This window comes from Pteropus medius, unplaced genomic scaffold (assembly GCF_902729225.1).
Source record: "Pteropus medius unplaced genomic scaffold, Ma_sr-lr_union100, whole genome shotgun sequence".
NCBI lineage: Eukaryota > Metazoa > Chordata > Mammalia > Chiroptera > Pteropodidae > Pteropus > Pteropus medius.
In genome coordinates, this window is record NW_024347791.1 from 7,358,403 (window position 1) to 7,375,374 (window position 16,972).

The 16,972-nt window shown below is 42.5% G+C and overlaps 1 protein-coding gene across 1 annotated transcript in view; it reads right to left on the minus strand.

Annotated features, from left to right (window-relative positions):
* Positions 1–16,972, minus strand: part of STAB2 (stabilin 2) — a 136,989-nt gene that overhangs the window by 38,896 nt on the left and 81,121 nt on the right. The window contains exons 39-48 of the mRNA XM_039877947.1: positions 16,477–16,572; positions 14,134–14,179; positions 13,268–13,344; positions 10,115–10,240; positions 8,274–8,347; positions 6,390–6,461; positions 3,504–3,623; positions 2,532–2,579; positions 1,715–1,798; positions 499–645 (exon numbers count right to left, since the gene is read on the minus strand). Coding sequence (XP_039733881.1) covers positions 499–645; positions 1,715–1,798; positions 2,532–2,579; positions 3,504–3,623; positions 6,390–6,461; positions 8,274–8,347; positions 10,115–10,240; positions 13,268–13,344; positions 14,134–14,179; positions 16,477–16,572 — 890 coding nt within the window. The remainder of the gene's footprint in view (positions 1–498; positions 646–1,714; positions 1,799–2,531; positions 2,580–3,503; positions 3,624–6,389; positions 6,462–8,273; positions 8,348–10,114; positions 10,241–13,267; positions 13,345–14,133; positions 14,180–16,476; positions 16,573–16,972) is intronic.

Below are 16,972 nucleotides of genomic sequence, written 5' to 3' on the forward strand. Positions count from 1 at the left end.
TGTGTTCTCTACACCATCAACCCTCCCCTCTTCTCCCAGCACATGCTTTTTTTTCTCTTTGCAATGAATTCTATAGCCACTATTTGTTTCTATGTTGTGGGAGGGAATAGACCAGCCTGGTCAAGTGGCTTTGATCAAAAGCTTTCATCTCTTTCCAGTTTCTGACCAGTGCGGCCAGAAGCCTTTCCACTTGACCACCTGAAGCTGCCTTCTTCTGAGTCTGAATTCCAGCTCCACTATCTACTTGCTGTGGGACCTTGGACAAGTTACTTAATTTCTCTGAGCTCAGTTTTCTAATTTGTAAATTGGAGAAAATAATAGTATCTAAATTATGGGATTATTTTGAAAATTAAATAAGTTAGTACATATCAAACATTTAGTACCTGGCTTGTTGTTATTGTTATTATTATTTTTGTTATTACTGGTGTTACTCTAAGGAAGAGGAGAAAAAAGAAGGCCCAAGGAAAATGGGCACCTTCCTGAAGTGGCCTCTCTTACCTGAGAGACGGAGATGACGATTGACTCCCCTTGGAGAGAAGTGGCGTTTGGGGTCGATTTCAGGTTTTCCAGGAGCAGCTGGTGGCAGGCAATCACATGATACCGAAGAACCTGGGGCATTAGGCCCTGTTTGTCCCAGTCTTTAATCTGTAATAGAAGATCGAAGGTTTCCCTCCAGAGCTAGGAGCCTTTTGCTCCCAGTCCCTTTTCCTGCCCTCTACTCCATGTATCTCCCTTCCTTCCCTCCTTCCTCCCCGCCCCGACATCTCTCTCTCTGCCTGGACCCTCAGACGTTAGAGTCAGAGTTGGCTTGTGGTCGGGGTTACAGATGAGAGACTGTTCAGGCAAGGGGGAGAAAGTGGCCCTACTTCTTCCCTGTTTCCACTGTAGAATCTCGGAAGGGAACTTGGGGTTCCTTTGGTTCAGCACTTCATAATACATGTGGCAAGGACCCCGGGTCCTGTGAGATGCTACTTGAAAAAAGTTTTCTTGTGAAAAATGCTGGTGTCCTTGCTTTGCCGGTGTCCAAAATATATGCATAGAGAGGCATTGTGTGCAGTGGTTAAAAACGCAGGCTTTGGGGTCATGTTTGAGTTCTTCCACCACCATTTGCTAGTCATGTGACCTTGGGAAAGTCACTTCTCTCAGTGTCTTCAACTATAAAATGAGGATAATAATAACACTCAGCTCACAGGATTGTCATGAAGATGAAATGAGTTAATCTAGACCAGGCACCAGAAACAGTGTCTGGCATACTCAATAATGTTTGCTGCATTAATATATATTAATGGGCAATCCAGCATGAAGAGTCCTAATAAATGTCAGGATAGTAAAGGCTCTGATAAGTCCTGAAAGAACCTATTTAAATCCCTTTAATCTAGCATTCCCGTTTGTTTTGTTTGTTTGTTTTTGTTTTTTTTTTGGGGGGGGGGGGGTTTTGGCTCTTTGGGAAGTTTGGATCATTTAAGAATTGTGAGTCTTTTCCAACCTCCTACTCTATTTAGGAATTTCCTTTAGAGGGTCTCTGGCCAGTGGTTACCCCAAATCCACTTGAATGCTTCCCCTGATAGGGGTCCCTATGCTAAGAAGCAGCCCCTTCCATTGCTGCAGCCGATTCCTCCTGCCCAGCAATGTCTCCACCTTTGGTTCCAGGGTGACACCCAAAGACTGTGTTCCAGTCCCAGACCTCATCCGCCTGCCTAAGCTTCATGCTTACCCGGGGTTCCTCATCAAAGGCTGCAGATAAAGGTGCAAAAACGGTGAAGGGGCCTGAACCAACCAGGTCCCGTACAGAATGTTCCTATGGGAAGGAAGGCAGGGGCCACATGTCACATACTTAACATAAATACAGTCAGGGGCTCAAACAAATAGAGTGGATTGTGGCAGAGGGGAATGAACAATGGATGGGGAGAATCTGCGTTTTATTGAGTCTTAGATTCAAATCCATTCAGATTCTTTGTCATTGAAATAATGTTTATTTTTATCTGGTTATAAAAATAGCACATGCTTATTATACTAAAGATTCAAAAATGCAGTATAAATAAGAAAACAACTACCCATAATCCTACCACGGAGAAGTGACCCCTGTTATTTTTGGTTATCTTCTTGCCAACACTGAAATCCTATGGTTACTTATATTTTCTTCTAGATTTCATTCCTCTAGATTTTTATCTTTATTCTTCAATATATCTAGAACTTATTCGGATGTGCGATGTGCAGAAAGATCTAACAGAATATTTTCACTCAAAGAGTAAACCAATTGCCCCAGCAATACTTCTTTTCTCTACTGGTATGATGGCAGTTTTTTCACGTACCACATTCTCATGTGTAGAATGGGCCAGTGGGACAGTTTTTCAGTCTTTCATGCTGTCCACTTGAGGCCTGAGAAGTTCACAAATGACCAACACAGAACCTATTCCAGAAATCCAGATTCTCAGACTTTCTTCTACCCCCATCTATTTGAGAGGCTACAGGTTTATCCTGTATGGCTTGAGACCCAGTTCTTATAGTGAGACAGACGCACATATTCTTACCAGCAACTGGAAGAAATACTGGGAAGTTTTTGGGTTCTTGGGGAGCTCCTAGAAACAAAGACAGGGCGGATTCACTTAATATCTGCGAACTGCACACAAGAACAACACAGGGTTAATGCAGGACAACTGCCCTAAGATGGAAAGCAGCCACCATGCTTTCAACTGCAAATCTGCAACAATGGGCCTTTTCCAGCCTCATCAATAGGCTTACAACTGATGTTAAGTATGACTACATGGACAAGCCGTGAGCTCCAAAACCTTTCTGGATAAACCATCTGATTTATCAAAGAAAGGTTCGGCCATTTCCAGAAGCATCTGAGCTTTAAGAGTATTTTTGAAAGTTCAAATATAAAAAAATTGAGTTATACGTTTATGGCAGGTTTAGTTTTTCTATTAACAAGAACAGCCAGAATACTCTAGTCCCTTTTAAAACCAAATAATGGAACATTTATTTTATAACAGATAGAAATCGACACATATCGTACCACCTCATCCTCTATGACCAGGATAGGTGCGCGCGTGCACGCACACACACACACACACACACGTACACACTCCAACAGCAATTAATGTCCATGTGCTCTGTGTCCATTACACACATTATCTCATTTAAGTCTTGAAACAACCTGATGGGGTTTGTACCATTATTATTTTCTTTTACAGGTTAGAAAACTGATGCATAGAAAGGTGATATAATCTGCTCAAAGTCACATTACTAATTGGCAGAGCTGAATTCATACCCAGGTGTTTCTGAATCTGGAACCATTGATCTGAATCACCACCTTCCAGGTCAAGTGAATTTCCAGGGGTAAACAAAATTTCTTTTCATCACCAATTTATGTAAGAATGGTCTTTCACACTGTTCCAGAACTTCCGTGTTATAAAACTTTTGCACATTTCTCAGCGACCTGGGTTCTTAGCATGTGAGAGAAGTAGAGTTTACTTTACGGGAACACGCCCGGCTTGTGTTACCTGGTGGATGTTGCCACGGCAGGTAAACCCGTCCCCAATGTAGTTCGGCTTGCAAGTGCAGGTCCTTTCTTCTTGTCCAGTGTGATTGCAGATAGCAAATTCGCTACAGCCACCGTTTTTCTGGCAAAATTTCCCATGTGTGGGGGATGAAAGTCAGACCAGTTAGTTTGCCAGCTCTGCCAATATTCACAAAGCAATTCTGTACTGAAATTTATTTTTGGTCTCGCTCTCTAATGGGCCGCTTTGCATTATTTGCCTTCTTCCTGAACTTGCTTTCCAATTCCCTATTCCTTATTCACCCAGCCTCACATCCCAAGATGGCAGGTCCGTTTGAGCAGCTCTTCAGTTCTGTATAGATAAGCCCAGAGTTGCCAAATGGGAACTTTCTCGGCACCTGGGGTTAACAAGAAAGGCTCCAATCTCATTTGACTCTTCCTAGCTTTAGGCTAAACTCCAACCCCATCATAGTAACGGTAAGTCATCAGCTAGAAGGCAGTTGGCATAAAATAGATACGAAACATTGTCCTTGTCCTCAAAAGCTTATTAATAGTGGATGATGGGGCAAAGACCTAAAATATAAACAAAGCAAAGTATGGTTCAAAGCCGACATCCTTCGGAACACCAAGAAGCTCTCTGCAAGCCCAAGCAAGAAGTCTTACAGGCTGGCTGCAAAATCTTCCTTCCCTCCCAATCGCTGTTCCAAAATTATTTGTGGATCATGATATTTCAGTCCAAGAGGGACCTACAATCCTAGATTCCTGCCTCAAGCTGCCACAGCTCAGTGAGCTGTTCAGAAAAGCTGATTCCTGCAAGACTATTAACCACCTCCCATGGTCCCCAGATCTTCCAGCTACATACCCTGGATTTTACTTGTCCCAATACCCCGCATACTCTAAGACCATCAAGATGAATCCCCTCTTGTCCCACTTTTCTGTTTATCTCAGTCAACAGCAGAGGCCCGAGGTCACCTCCTACCACGCGGACACTCCCCTCCATGGTGCTCTATACACCTGTGATCTGACCTCCCATCCCAGTGCCTTCTGAAACTCACTGCCATAAGCAAACTCCCAATGGCCTCCCCCTGTTCCCTGAAAGCTCTCTTCACCTCGTATGGAAGAGATGTCTGTCTCCTGTAAACACTGTTTTCCCTGTGCCCCTATCTCTCTCTGGAGAAGACATTTCGCACCTTTGCCTCTCTCCTCAACTCTCAATCACTGTCCTTCACTCTCAACTGATGAGCTCAACTCATACCTCAACGAGAAAATAGACAGATAAGAGCCTCCTCATCTTCTTGTCCTGAAGTTCATACCTACTTGGGCCTGAACTCACAACTCTGCTTTCCTTATTTAACAAGTGAACTAACGACTAACCGACTAATCCTTTACACACGAAGTGTCCATCTCTTCCCCTCCGAATGCAAGCTCTTTAAATGGTTTTGCTGCTTGGTCACTGATAAATTCCCAGTGCCTAAAACGGCACCTGGTAGCTAGTGAACGCTCATCGACCAAGATGTGTGTTGTGCTGTGTGCAGTTTTCCAGCAGATACACAGATGCACATGGTCTCAGTCTTCGCAGAACTAATAATTTATTTAGCATGGCCAGGCATAAACGTTTTCATTAATTCATAGTAAAGGGCCTCATGAGGCAGGTGCCCATGAGTGACTCACTAACTGACTTAACTAATTGACTGGCTAAGTAACTGATTGACTAACCAACTAACTAACCAATGAACTAACAAACTAACAAACTGCCTTCTTGACTGACCAACTAATTGACTGACTACCTACCTAACGCTGCCCCTGCTCCTAGGTGAGGCTCACCTCTCCACTAGTGGGCTCTGGGTCCCATCCCTGTCACCTACTCATGTAATTTCCTCCTGTAACAATCCATTTTCTCTCCTTCAGTATCAATTTCCTTCTCTCTATTGAATCATACTCATCAGTGTAAAAACATGCCCATCTTGCAAGAAAACAAACTTCCTTTCTTCATGAAAAGAATCCAGTCATAGATGCAGATCAAAGAAGAGCAGCCACGAGTTAATGGCTCTTGTACTTGAGAAATAGCCACGGGAAGAACCGCCATTAAAATAAAGCTGGCCATAGTACTAGTTGTAATAGCTCCACATCCCAACCCCCTGCTATCTGCAGCTTCTTCCTTGTGATCCCTACACAATCATTTCATGCGGGGACATTTTTCTCCTGAGGAGTTTGCCAGACCAACACAAGGGGACAGTAGGGACCTCGCTTGGAGAGGAAGGGCTTTAATTATGGGTGACTGCCCTGTTCTCAGGCCCACAGCAGGAGGCTCTTAGGCGGACAGTGATATGAACAAGGAAAGTGAAGTGTTTGGACAGGGCTTCCTCTGGGGTCACCGCCTCGTGGGAGGAACCAGCACAAGAAGTGGCCAAGAGTATGGCCTTCAAGTCAGAGAGATGTGGGTTCAAGTTCTGGCTGGGCCATGCGCTTGCTTGGTGATCTTGGGCAAAGCCCTTCACGCTTCCCCATTTGCAATGAGTTGAATTGTGGCCCCCCAAAAGGTATGTCCACGTCCTAAGCCCTGGTACCTGTGAATGTGACCTTGTTTAGAAAAAGTCTTTGCAGACATAATTAAGGATCTCGAGATGAGACCCTCTTAGATGAATAAGATGAGCCTTAAGTCCACCAGGCCCTCATCAGAAAAGAAGTCACAGACACAGAGGCGAAGGCCATGTGAAGGCAGGAGCAGAGACTGGACTTTCATGACATTACGACTGGAACAGGAGGGAGAGATGAGCCTCAAGGCCAAAGCAGCTCTGAGGCGATCACCCCAACACCCTACCTCCTAGAAGGGGGGAGGCGGCACCCCAGGCCTGACCTCTGAGGGCCTCGGCCCCCAAGCCGGACTCACAGTTAAGCAGGTATTGATGAGCGAGCAGTCTTTCCCGTCTCCGGTGTACTTCGGCAAACAGTTACAGACGGCCTGCCCGGGGGGAGAGGGAAACAGGTCACTCACAGAGAGGGCTGCTGGCTCTCACGCCTGAACTCCATAACAGGAGTAGGAACATTAGAAGATTCTAGACTGGTAATATCTATTCTATATGATATTTGCCATCTTATATGTTAGCGCGTTTGGCACGCTTCTGTCTAGAGCTGGGATCTCCTACGTATCACATCTTTGTTGTCAAGATAACTTGATGTTTAAAAAACTTTGTCACCTTATTTGGTCCCTCGCCTTCTGGGTGCTCAGGTCTTTTCTCCCCTTGGTTGGTAAAGGTTCGTTTGTGAGGAAGCTGAGCTCCTGCCCACTCCCATTTATACCCAATCCTTGCTCCTCTCCACCTGGGCTCAGCCCCAAGACCCCAGGAGGTGTTTGATGATGGCTTTGGAGTCAAATCAGTTGCACATGTGAAAATCATCAGTTGACCCCACTGTTTGGCCAGGGGAGTCAGGTGGGTGCTTCAAGCTGAGGGAGGGGACACTGACTACCAGGAGTTGGCAACTGTCTAATTCATGCTCATGTCCCATGTACTCTGCTCAGGAGCACCTGGGCATGGGAGTGAGTGGGGCTGAAACCCAGCTGTGCTCTAGTCCCCATTCTGTGTGTCCAGAGAAAGGGACATCTGCTCCTGGTATGTCTCCCCAAGGTGTGGCTTCTCTAATCCACGCGGAAGGCTCCCACACAGGAGACGTGGCTCTGGTCTGATGTCTACCCGTTAGAACTTGAACTCATCGGCTGGAACAGCCTACGCCAATCAGTAGGGTTTCACTGCTCCTCCTTCTCAACCTTTATTATGGGCTCAAATCTTTACCAAGATGCCCTTTAGCCGCCCATCCTGTGCAAAGATCCTATCTCAGAGGTCAACCCTGTGTCCCTCTCATTGCCTTCTAGATTTGGAGGAGGCCCTGAGCACCAAAAAGCTTACAGGTTTCCCTCACCCCATATGTAGAAACAAGAACTCTACTGGACCCCAAAATGTGTACAAGGTAGACCAACATTGACTGTTCTGGTTTTCCTGTGACTATATATGTACACACACAATTCTTTCAAAATAAATATATATAGTTTTTATTTTTGCATGCTTTAGGCATTTGCTTGATCTGCCCATTGGGAGACCCGGCACTGAGGTCTCTGAATGGCTCTATATCGTCCATGGAACATTCCCTGGGGAACTTTACTTCACCATTCAGTTTCTGATGTATGTAATCTCCTGCATGACCATTGTGACAGAGACTGAGGAAGGCACGGCTTGGGTCTCTGAGCCACCAACTTCCCGGCCTATGCCTTATCACCCTGTGACCTCTCCTGTCCTTTGTGCTGAAGCCCTCACATTTTCCCACCTCCCCAAACCCGCTCCCTAGGGAGGCACCGCAAGGTTCACTGTGTTGGGGAATATGTGACTGACAGAGGGCCTAACGACGTTATCTTCTGCTGTGGCACATGAATTTCAGAGCCTCAAGCCACAGAAGAATTGTGGGGCTCTGGGAAGCTGAAAGAAAGGGGAACATTGTCACGGACCTTCTAGGTGCTTCTGGGACCACGCAGTGTTTACCAATGGCTACTTCTCTCCACTCCAGGAAAGCCCCTTCTCCTAAGTACCCTTTGTCTCCCCCTCCCATTTCTCTTCATTCCCAAAGAACGGTCTCTTTGGGAATTCTTTCAGAATTTCCCTTAAAGTATTAATTTTCTGCTGCTGCTCCTGAGAGGTCTGTTCTCAGCCCTCTTCTCTAAAGACCCAGGAGTTTGCTCGTAGGAAATCTTAGGTATTCCCCAACCCCCAGGGGCACAGCTTACCTGGTTGGGTCCGGTCTGCGTGCACTCTGCATTCTTGTCACAGCCACCGTGGTTCTCCAGACACGGGTTGATCTCTTTAAAACAAAAGCCAAAACCTGGCATGAGAATCAAGCCTCATTTTCAAGTAAAGACATCTCGAGGGACCAACCAGGATGGCGAACTGACTGAGGGAAACAGGTATCAAAGTGTGATTCAGTTTTCTGAGAACTCTGAGGCAGAAGTAACCCAGTACGAATGCTACCAGATATGGTTTCTCAAAATTGACTCTCTGGGATGGGCTTGTGCCAGAAGAAGCGTAGTCTGTGGGCTTGACTCTGTCCCTCTGTTGAACGAGTATGAGCATTTGCAGCCAAGGACTTGAAATAATAGAACCCTGGAGTCTAATCCAACATGTTATGAATAACAAGATTTAGGAATTAAAAAAAAAAATCATTGCAACCATCGCAATTTAATTGGTTCAGGGAGGAATCATCAATAGATGCTAAATTTAGGACGGCATGTTGATGAAGATATTTGCTTAGTGTTAAAGTATCTCCACATTGATTGCTTATTAGTAGCAAAGAGGAAAAAGTGTCTGTATCAGTGGAAAAATCAGACAGCACACTGACCAAGTGGTCAAAATTAACGTCACAAACGAGAGGCAGTTGGAAATCACGAGCTTCTAGTGTGGTGTCCTGAGAAGGAGGCAATATCGCTAGTGTGATATTAGACCTGGAATACAAAGTCTGAATATAATCATGAAAAAACAGCACATGAACCCCCAAATGAAGGACATGCTAGCAAAAACAAGTTGAGGTGGTGGATGCTATTATTCTACGATGTCAATGTCATAAAAGACAAAGCAAGGCCGAGGAACACTCCAGGTCAAAGGACACTAAAGAGATGTGATCACTAAATGTGATACCCAACCCTAGACTGGGATCCTGAACTAGAGGAAAAAATGTCAAAAAAGGACATTATTGGGTCAGTTGATAAAATTAGAACATAAATGGTAATTAGGCAGAAGTATTATATCAATAATAAATTTACTGAAGTTGATAACTGCTGTAGTTATGTAAGACTCTATCCTTATTCTCAAACATGTGCAAGTATTTAAGGATAAAGGCACTATCATATAATATATAGCTTACTCTCAAATGGTTTAGAAAAAAGTATGTATATATATATATATAAAATACATATATATAAAGAGAGAAAAAATAAAGCAAATGGTGCAAAACATCAACAGTAACTGAATCTAGGTAAAAAGCAAGTGGGTCTTTTTCTGTACTATTTTGGTGTGAATTTTCTTTACAACTAAAAAGTTAAAATTTAGACAACTTGCAGTGGCATCCCTTTATAGAAGAACAGTATGCAGCCATAATGATTTGGAGGTATACTTATTTTCAGGGAGAGTTATCACATCATATTGCTAAGCACTAAACATATATCATGAGATACAATTTTTGTTTAAAAAAAATTACATCTATACATAGCAAAATAGGGTAATACAATAGAAGTAAAAGTGGTTATTTCCAGAATTCTTTTCCCCAGCCTACATGCATCCTCTAATTTTTCTATATTGAAAATATGCTACCTGTATAAAAAAGAACTAATTAATGTTTTAAAATCCAGTCACCACCATAATGTTTAATTAAAAAAAAGTTTCCCTCTTTTTCCTTCCAAAATGATTTTTGGACATCACACACCTTCATACCTCCATAATCATATTTCCACATCCTCATACCTTCCCGCTCAGACAGACTGAAAGATGATCTTGGCAGCATCCAAACATGAAGATCACATAACAGTGCTCCGACTCTTAAAGAACTGCCACCAGATGGATGAGGGATGGCATTTACCTATGCACACGATGCCATCTCCAGTATAGCCTGCCTTGCACACACACGTTCGGCTTCCTGGCATGGTTCTTTTACAGTCGGCCTTGGCAGAGCAACCTCCGTTGCTGATTTCGCAGGGATTGATTGCTAGAGAAGAGATGACCAGAGTAGAGAAGAAGAGAGCGGGGGTAAAACCATTGATGCATTTTTATTTGAGTCATTGAGAAGTGGAAAATACTTCAAAATGGCAGGCATTGGATTAAATATGGATAATTCAAAAGACTGCAAAGCATCAAATATCTCTCCTTCACTGGCGAATTCTACCAAACATTTAAAGAAGAATCTATACCAGATTTTCACAAATTCTTTCAAAAACTAGAAGATAGAAGACTTCTCAGCTAATTTTATGAGGTTAGTATTACCCTGATATCAAAACCAGACAAAGCCATCACAAGAAAACTATAGGCCAATATTCCTCATGAACATAGACACAAAAATTTTCCAGAAAATCCTTGCAAATAAAATTCAGCAATATATAAAAAGGATTATACACCATAACCAAGTGGGATTTATACAGGAATGCAAGGTGGTTTAACATCCAAAAATCAATTAATGTAATATGGCCTATCAACAGAATTAAAGACAAAGGCACATGATCATCTCAATTGAAGGAGCAAAAGGATTCAAAAAAATTCAATATCTTTAACGATAAAAACACTTAACAGACTAGTAATAGACAGGGACTTCTGTAATCTGATAAAGGATATCTGTGAAAAACCCACAGCTAAAACCATACTTAATCGTGAAAAACTGAATGCTTTCCCACATGGTCAGGAGTAAGATAAGGATGTCTACTCTTGCCACTTCTATTCAACATTGTGCTGGAGGTTCTAGACATAGCAATTAAAGGAAAAGGAAATAAAAGGCATCCAGATTGGAAGAGAAGTAAAACCATCTATATGGATATAGATGACATAGAAAACCATAAGGAATATTACTAAAAAACTATTAGAACTAATAAATGAGTTCAATAAGGGTACAGGATACAAAGTGAATAAATAAAAATCAACTGTATTTCTATATAGTAGAAATGAGCAAACTGAAAATGAAATTAAGAAAGCAATTCCATTTACAATAGCATCAAAAAGAATAGAATACTTTGGAACACATTTAACAAAGTATAAAATTTATACTCTGAAAACTACAAATATTGTTGAAATTTTAAAAAAGACCTAAATAATGGAAAGATGTTCCCTGTTCATTGATTGGAAGAATTAGTATTGTTAAGGTGGCACTACTCCCCCAAACTGACCTACAGATACAATGCAATCTCTATCAAAATCCCAGCTGGCTTCTTTGTAGAAATTGACAAGATAATCTGAAAATCCATATGTAAATTCAAAGGGCCTAGAAGAGTCAAAACAATCTTGAAAAAGAACAAAGTTGGAGGACTCGCACTTCCTGATTTCAAAACTTACTACAAAGCTTCAGTAATGAAGACAGTGTAGTATTGGCATAAGAATATAAATACCCTTATATTCTATCTATCTATCTATCTATCTATCTATCTATCTATCTATCTATCTATCTATCTATTATCTATCTATTTATCATCTATCTATCATTTATCTAATAGAATTTGGAGTACAGAAATAAACCCATGTATCTATGGTCAATTGATTTTCCACAAAGGTGCCATGATATTTCAATGAGGGAAAAGCATAATCTTTTCAACAAATAATACTGAGACAACTGGATATCTATATGCAAAAGAATAAATTTGGACCTCAACTTCATAACATTATTCAAAAATTAATTCAAAGTGGACCAAAGACCTAGATCCACTTGGAGTACCAAGGTATGTGCTTGAGTCTTGGCTTGGCCTTCGCGCATCATGTGACTTTGGATAAATCACTTAATGAATTTGAACTTTGGGGTCCACCTTTACAGGTTTATTTACAGGTTTGAGAATCACATCTAATAATATATATGAAAATGTTATAGAAATGTTGGTTATTTTCACATTAACCTGTGTCTTCTGGTTTTGCTCTTTTCCCAAAAAAACAGGGCAAGAAAAATATTCTAGTTATTTGTCCTTTCTAGTTGTTTTCACTAGGATACTGTACACACCCTACTGCAGGAAACATCTGGGACCAGAGTCAGGGTACTTGCATGCTGGGAGAATCCCCAGGGTAAGATGGTTTAGAAAGCAGGTTGGTGTGATCATTGTCCAGCTAAGCCATAATCTGGACTGAAGCCTGCTGAGACACAGTGCTCTGGAGAAAAATGATGCTAAGGTATTCTGTTTTTTTTCTAGCACCAAATAGGTGTTGAGAACCATTAGAGTATTAGCTTATAGTTATTGAGTGTTGTGCCAGGGCTGTTCTAAGCATTTCACAGATATTAATTCAGGTCATCACCCAACCATCCAGTTGGATGAGAGAGATTCTCTTATTATTTACAACTCAACAGATGAAAAAATGATGCAGAGCAGTCAAGCAACTTCACCAAGAAAATGCACATTATAAGACCTTAGATTCAACCCGGGGAGTCTAATGCTGGAGCTGTTTTTAACAGCTGTATCATTCTGCCATTGTACATAGAGGATCATTTCATCCCCTGACCACCACGAGAGGGGGATAGTTTTACGTTTACTTTACAAATGAGCTAAGGGGGCTCAGAGCAGTTAAGAGACCTGCCCAAGATAACGTGGATTGCAGGAGGAAGAACCAGGCAGGCCCCTTTCTGTACCACTCCAGAGTCCCCATGCCCAGGCCACACATGAGGTCAATCATATCAAAGCTTTTTTTTTTTTTTTTTTTTTAAATTAAGACTTTTTTAAATTTAAATTTTTATTATTTTTTTAAATTAGTTGCAGCTAAGACAGAGAAAGATAAATATCAAACCAATGTTTTTTTAAAGCTCTCCAATTGTGGTCAAGGCTGTGAACCACTGCTAGCAGAAGAAAAGAGTGGGGCTGGGCTACCCATTCTGAACCACAAGCTCCATCCCTTCACAGGGGTTTCCCGCCCCCCAGGCACAATCAGCTGCCCTGTTACATTCAATTCACCGTCCACGGGTCGGTAGCAGCTTCCCATTCAGTCTGCAGGAACACAGATCTCTCCACAGCTAACCCTACCTTGTCTCCCAGGAGCAAGTTCATGCCTCACTTGCCTGTGCAGATGGTCCCGTTCCCTTGGAATCCCGCTGCACATTTGCACAAGGCTGTGCCATCTGGGTTGAGGAGGCAGCTGCAATGAGAAAGGGCAAATGCCGTTTGTAGGAAAACACATGACACCCGTCTCCTTCATTCCCAGCATCCTAGCTGCCGCCCCAGGAGGCACTTGGAAGTCCTGCCTAAGGGGAGTCCATTCCGAGCATGGCCCTGGCATGGGCAGCTAAAACTGCAGTCATTTATCAGGTAAACTAGAGTGTGTGTCTGTGGGCATCGGCCCAGGGATAAGGAGGGGAGCTAACAGTCTTCAGAGTTACCTGTGCGTTAGGGGGTATGCTTCACGCATTTCTTTAGGTAACTTAACACAATATCCAATAGGCTTGAAGAGTATATATTATTATTATTCTCATTTACAGATGAAACTGAGGCTTAGAGCCATTAAATAATTGACTCATGGTCATGCACTCAATGACAATGACAGAGGCTGATTTAAGCCCCCTGGGAGTTAAGAACATAAAATTGAAATGTGAAGAAGTAAAGGCTTAGTTGTGAATCGGGAGTAAGTTTTGATGAAAGGGAGAGGCCCACTGGGCTCCCCCTGCCTCTGTGAAAGAGTCCCTGTGGTGTGAACTGGGGGTGACAACTGGCATTTTGCCAACATGCCAGGTAACACAAGTGGCGGCTTGTTCAAAAGGCTGGATCTGGCAAGTTGATGGTGGCCTCTTCAGAGATATTTCTAGTGTCATATTAAATTTATCCCAAATTCTCATAAACATTCTCAGGAAACTACTCTCTTGAGGATAGGGCCTGGGAATAGTATTGTCCCCTTTGTATTGTCCCCAAAGGAGACTCAGAGGGTACCTACTTGGCACTGGTGTGGCATGTCCCATTGCAGTTATCTTTTGTGATCTCTGAAAAAAAAGAACCAATTGCTTTGTCAGCCCTCTTTTATTAAATCTCACTCAAGAACTTTCTTTTAGTACTTGGTGCTAGGAAAAGATTTACTTTCTATGTAGTAGATGATACATATCATGTTTACTATGTAAAACTATGTTACCTTGTAAATATTTTTTCTATATTGGCTGCCAGGAAGCTTAGAGCCAAATATGAAAGTCAAATATACTGATGGAGTGTCCCCTATGTGCCAGGCACTGTGCTAGGTGGTGAGGATGAAAAAATGAGCGAACTATAGTATCCTTCCTCAGGGCTGGGTGTTGATACAAGTCCCTCTCTGGTGCTTTATTTTCTATTTTATTTATATTTCCCATGTTCCTTATTCTTTCTAGTTTTTCATCATTTTATTATAAAGTGATATAAACACAACCCCCCGCACCTAATTATAACTAATGTTAAAAGTTTTTTTTTTTTATGTGCAGAAATAGCTCAGGGCCTGCCATACAGGAGATTCTCACTATCCATTTGTTGAATCAATTCCTAAATTTCCTGGAACAGTACAGGTTCTTGTTCTTGGATGCCCAGCTATTTGGATGCTCCTGGCAGGGGAGGATCCAAAAGAAATGGTTAGAGATGAGGAAAGAGTACACTTTGGGCAGGATGCTCATGCTAAGTGCTTTTGGGAGAGAAATCTCATTAGGCCTGGCGAGTCGCACAGAAGGTCCTGAAACAGACTTGGCTGCAAAAGTGGTCTGTTTTGTGTCAGAGAAAACAGTAACAGGCTCAGAGGGAACGGAGTGGATGCAATGCAATTTTGTGCCTTTACTACACCTAGTGTGTGCAATACCTTGAACCTGGAAGTCTGTTTCTCTCCATTCACTATCTATTGAAATATCAATCATCTTTTAGGTTCTTCTCTCTGAAACCTGCTCCAAACATTTGATTTAATTGGTAATGACTTTGATTAATTGGTAACTACTACACAGTGTGCTCTTTTGAGAAAGAAGTGGCACCCCATCTGGCCTCAGAGGGAAGGAGTGCAGTGATTGATTAGTGATGTCTGCCACGGGCTGGGGCGTGATGAGTGATCACACAAAGGAGTTGTCTTCCTCACTCTAATCTAGAGGTTCTTTGCTCTACACTCCTGCACCACCATTTTTTGAACACTACTGAATATTTATTTCCATCACTAGACTGAAAGCAACTTGTGCCTAGTGTGCACTGGAGAGAAGGCTGGAAAACTGGTTGCGTGCCACTTGGTGAGCTGCCTTGTACTCCTAAGGGGTTTGTCCTGGAGGCACTGAGCTTTGTCCTGGAGACAATGAAGAATCACAGTGGTTGTTAAGTCCTGGGGAGACGGTGAGGAACGTGATCCACACGCACCTCCCAAATCTATATGTTAAAACCTACTCCCCAGTGTGATGGTATTTACAGGTGGGGTCTTTGGGAGGTGATTAGGTCATGAGGGTAGAGTCCTCACAAATGGGATTAGTCCCTTATGAAAGAGACCCCAGAGAGCTCCTTTGCTTCTCCTGCCATAACACAAGAAGATGGCAGTCTATGTCCCAGAAGAGGGCTTTTACCAGAGCCCGACCATGAACTTGGACTTCCAGCCTACAGAACTGGGAGATATTAATTTCTGCTGTTTATAAGCTACCCAGTCGACAATACTTTGTTATAGCATCCTGAACAGACTAAGACATCTATGATCTGGAAAGTTCTCTCTGGCAGCAATGTGGAGTATGGAATGGACGGAAATATGGCAGGACGCAATGAGATGTATCATGAGGTTACTGGTGAGAGGAGGAGTGGGAGGAAGGAATAAAGCAAATGCAAAAAGGTGTATGTATGAGATGCTCATTGCAGCATTGTTTGTGGTAGTGGAAAATTGGTTTAAAAAGTGTGGTGCAGTCATATAATGGAATATTATGTAGAAATTAAGAAAATAATGATATTTACCTATATTTATTCACATGGAAAGATCTCCATTATATATTGTGAAGTAAAAAAGTAGACTACAAAACAGTATGTAGAATACAACCCTATACACATATGTTTGTATACCTATAAAAATGTTAGAAGGCTAATACAAAATCTTAATGATACGTTTTTCCTGCCTTGGGAGTATGAGTGACTTTTATTATCTTCTTTCTGCTTTTCTTTATTGTCCAAACTTTTTGCTGCTAGGAGGAATTACATTAATGGCTCAAGGAAGAAATAAAGATGTCATTTCTAGTTTAGAAAGAAAAAAAAATGTAGCTGCTGAAAAGGGAGGCTAAGAACAGATCAGAAGTACGAAGGGGCTCACTCTTACCTCTGTCACATTTCACTCCTCGCCAGCCAACGTCACATTCGCAGGAGCCGTCACCCGAGGGTCCTTGGTTGCATCTCCCATGAACACAAGAACACTCTAGGTGAAAAAAAAGCCTACACATTGTCAGACTTCTGACCTGTGTTCAACAACTCCCCGATCATTAACTACAAAGGTTCGCTTCGGCGCCTTTAATTCTCCAACCTGGTTCCCGAGAACCGTTGTTTTTAGAGGGCTGGTCATGCCTCAGCAAGGACCATAGCTGTGCGACTGTGTCGCACGCACTGTGGGGTGGTGAGAATGTCCCCAGCTGAGGTTATCTGAGGATCCAAGGCTATGTGTGACCCCTTGGGATCCCTAAGAGTGGACTTAGAAAGAAGCCCATTGGGGACCGGGTTTGTATAGACCTGGTGTGACTGCCCTCTTCAACCACAACCATCTGGAAATGGCAATTTCTTTGTTATGCAGCAGTGTCAGAAGCCTCCTTGAGAACTGTTTT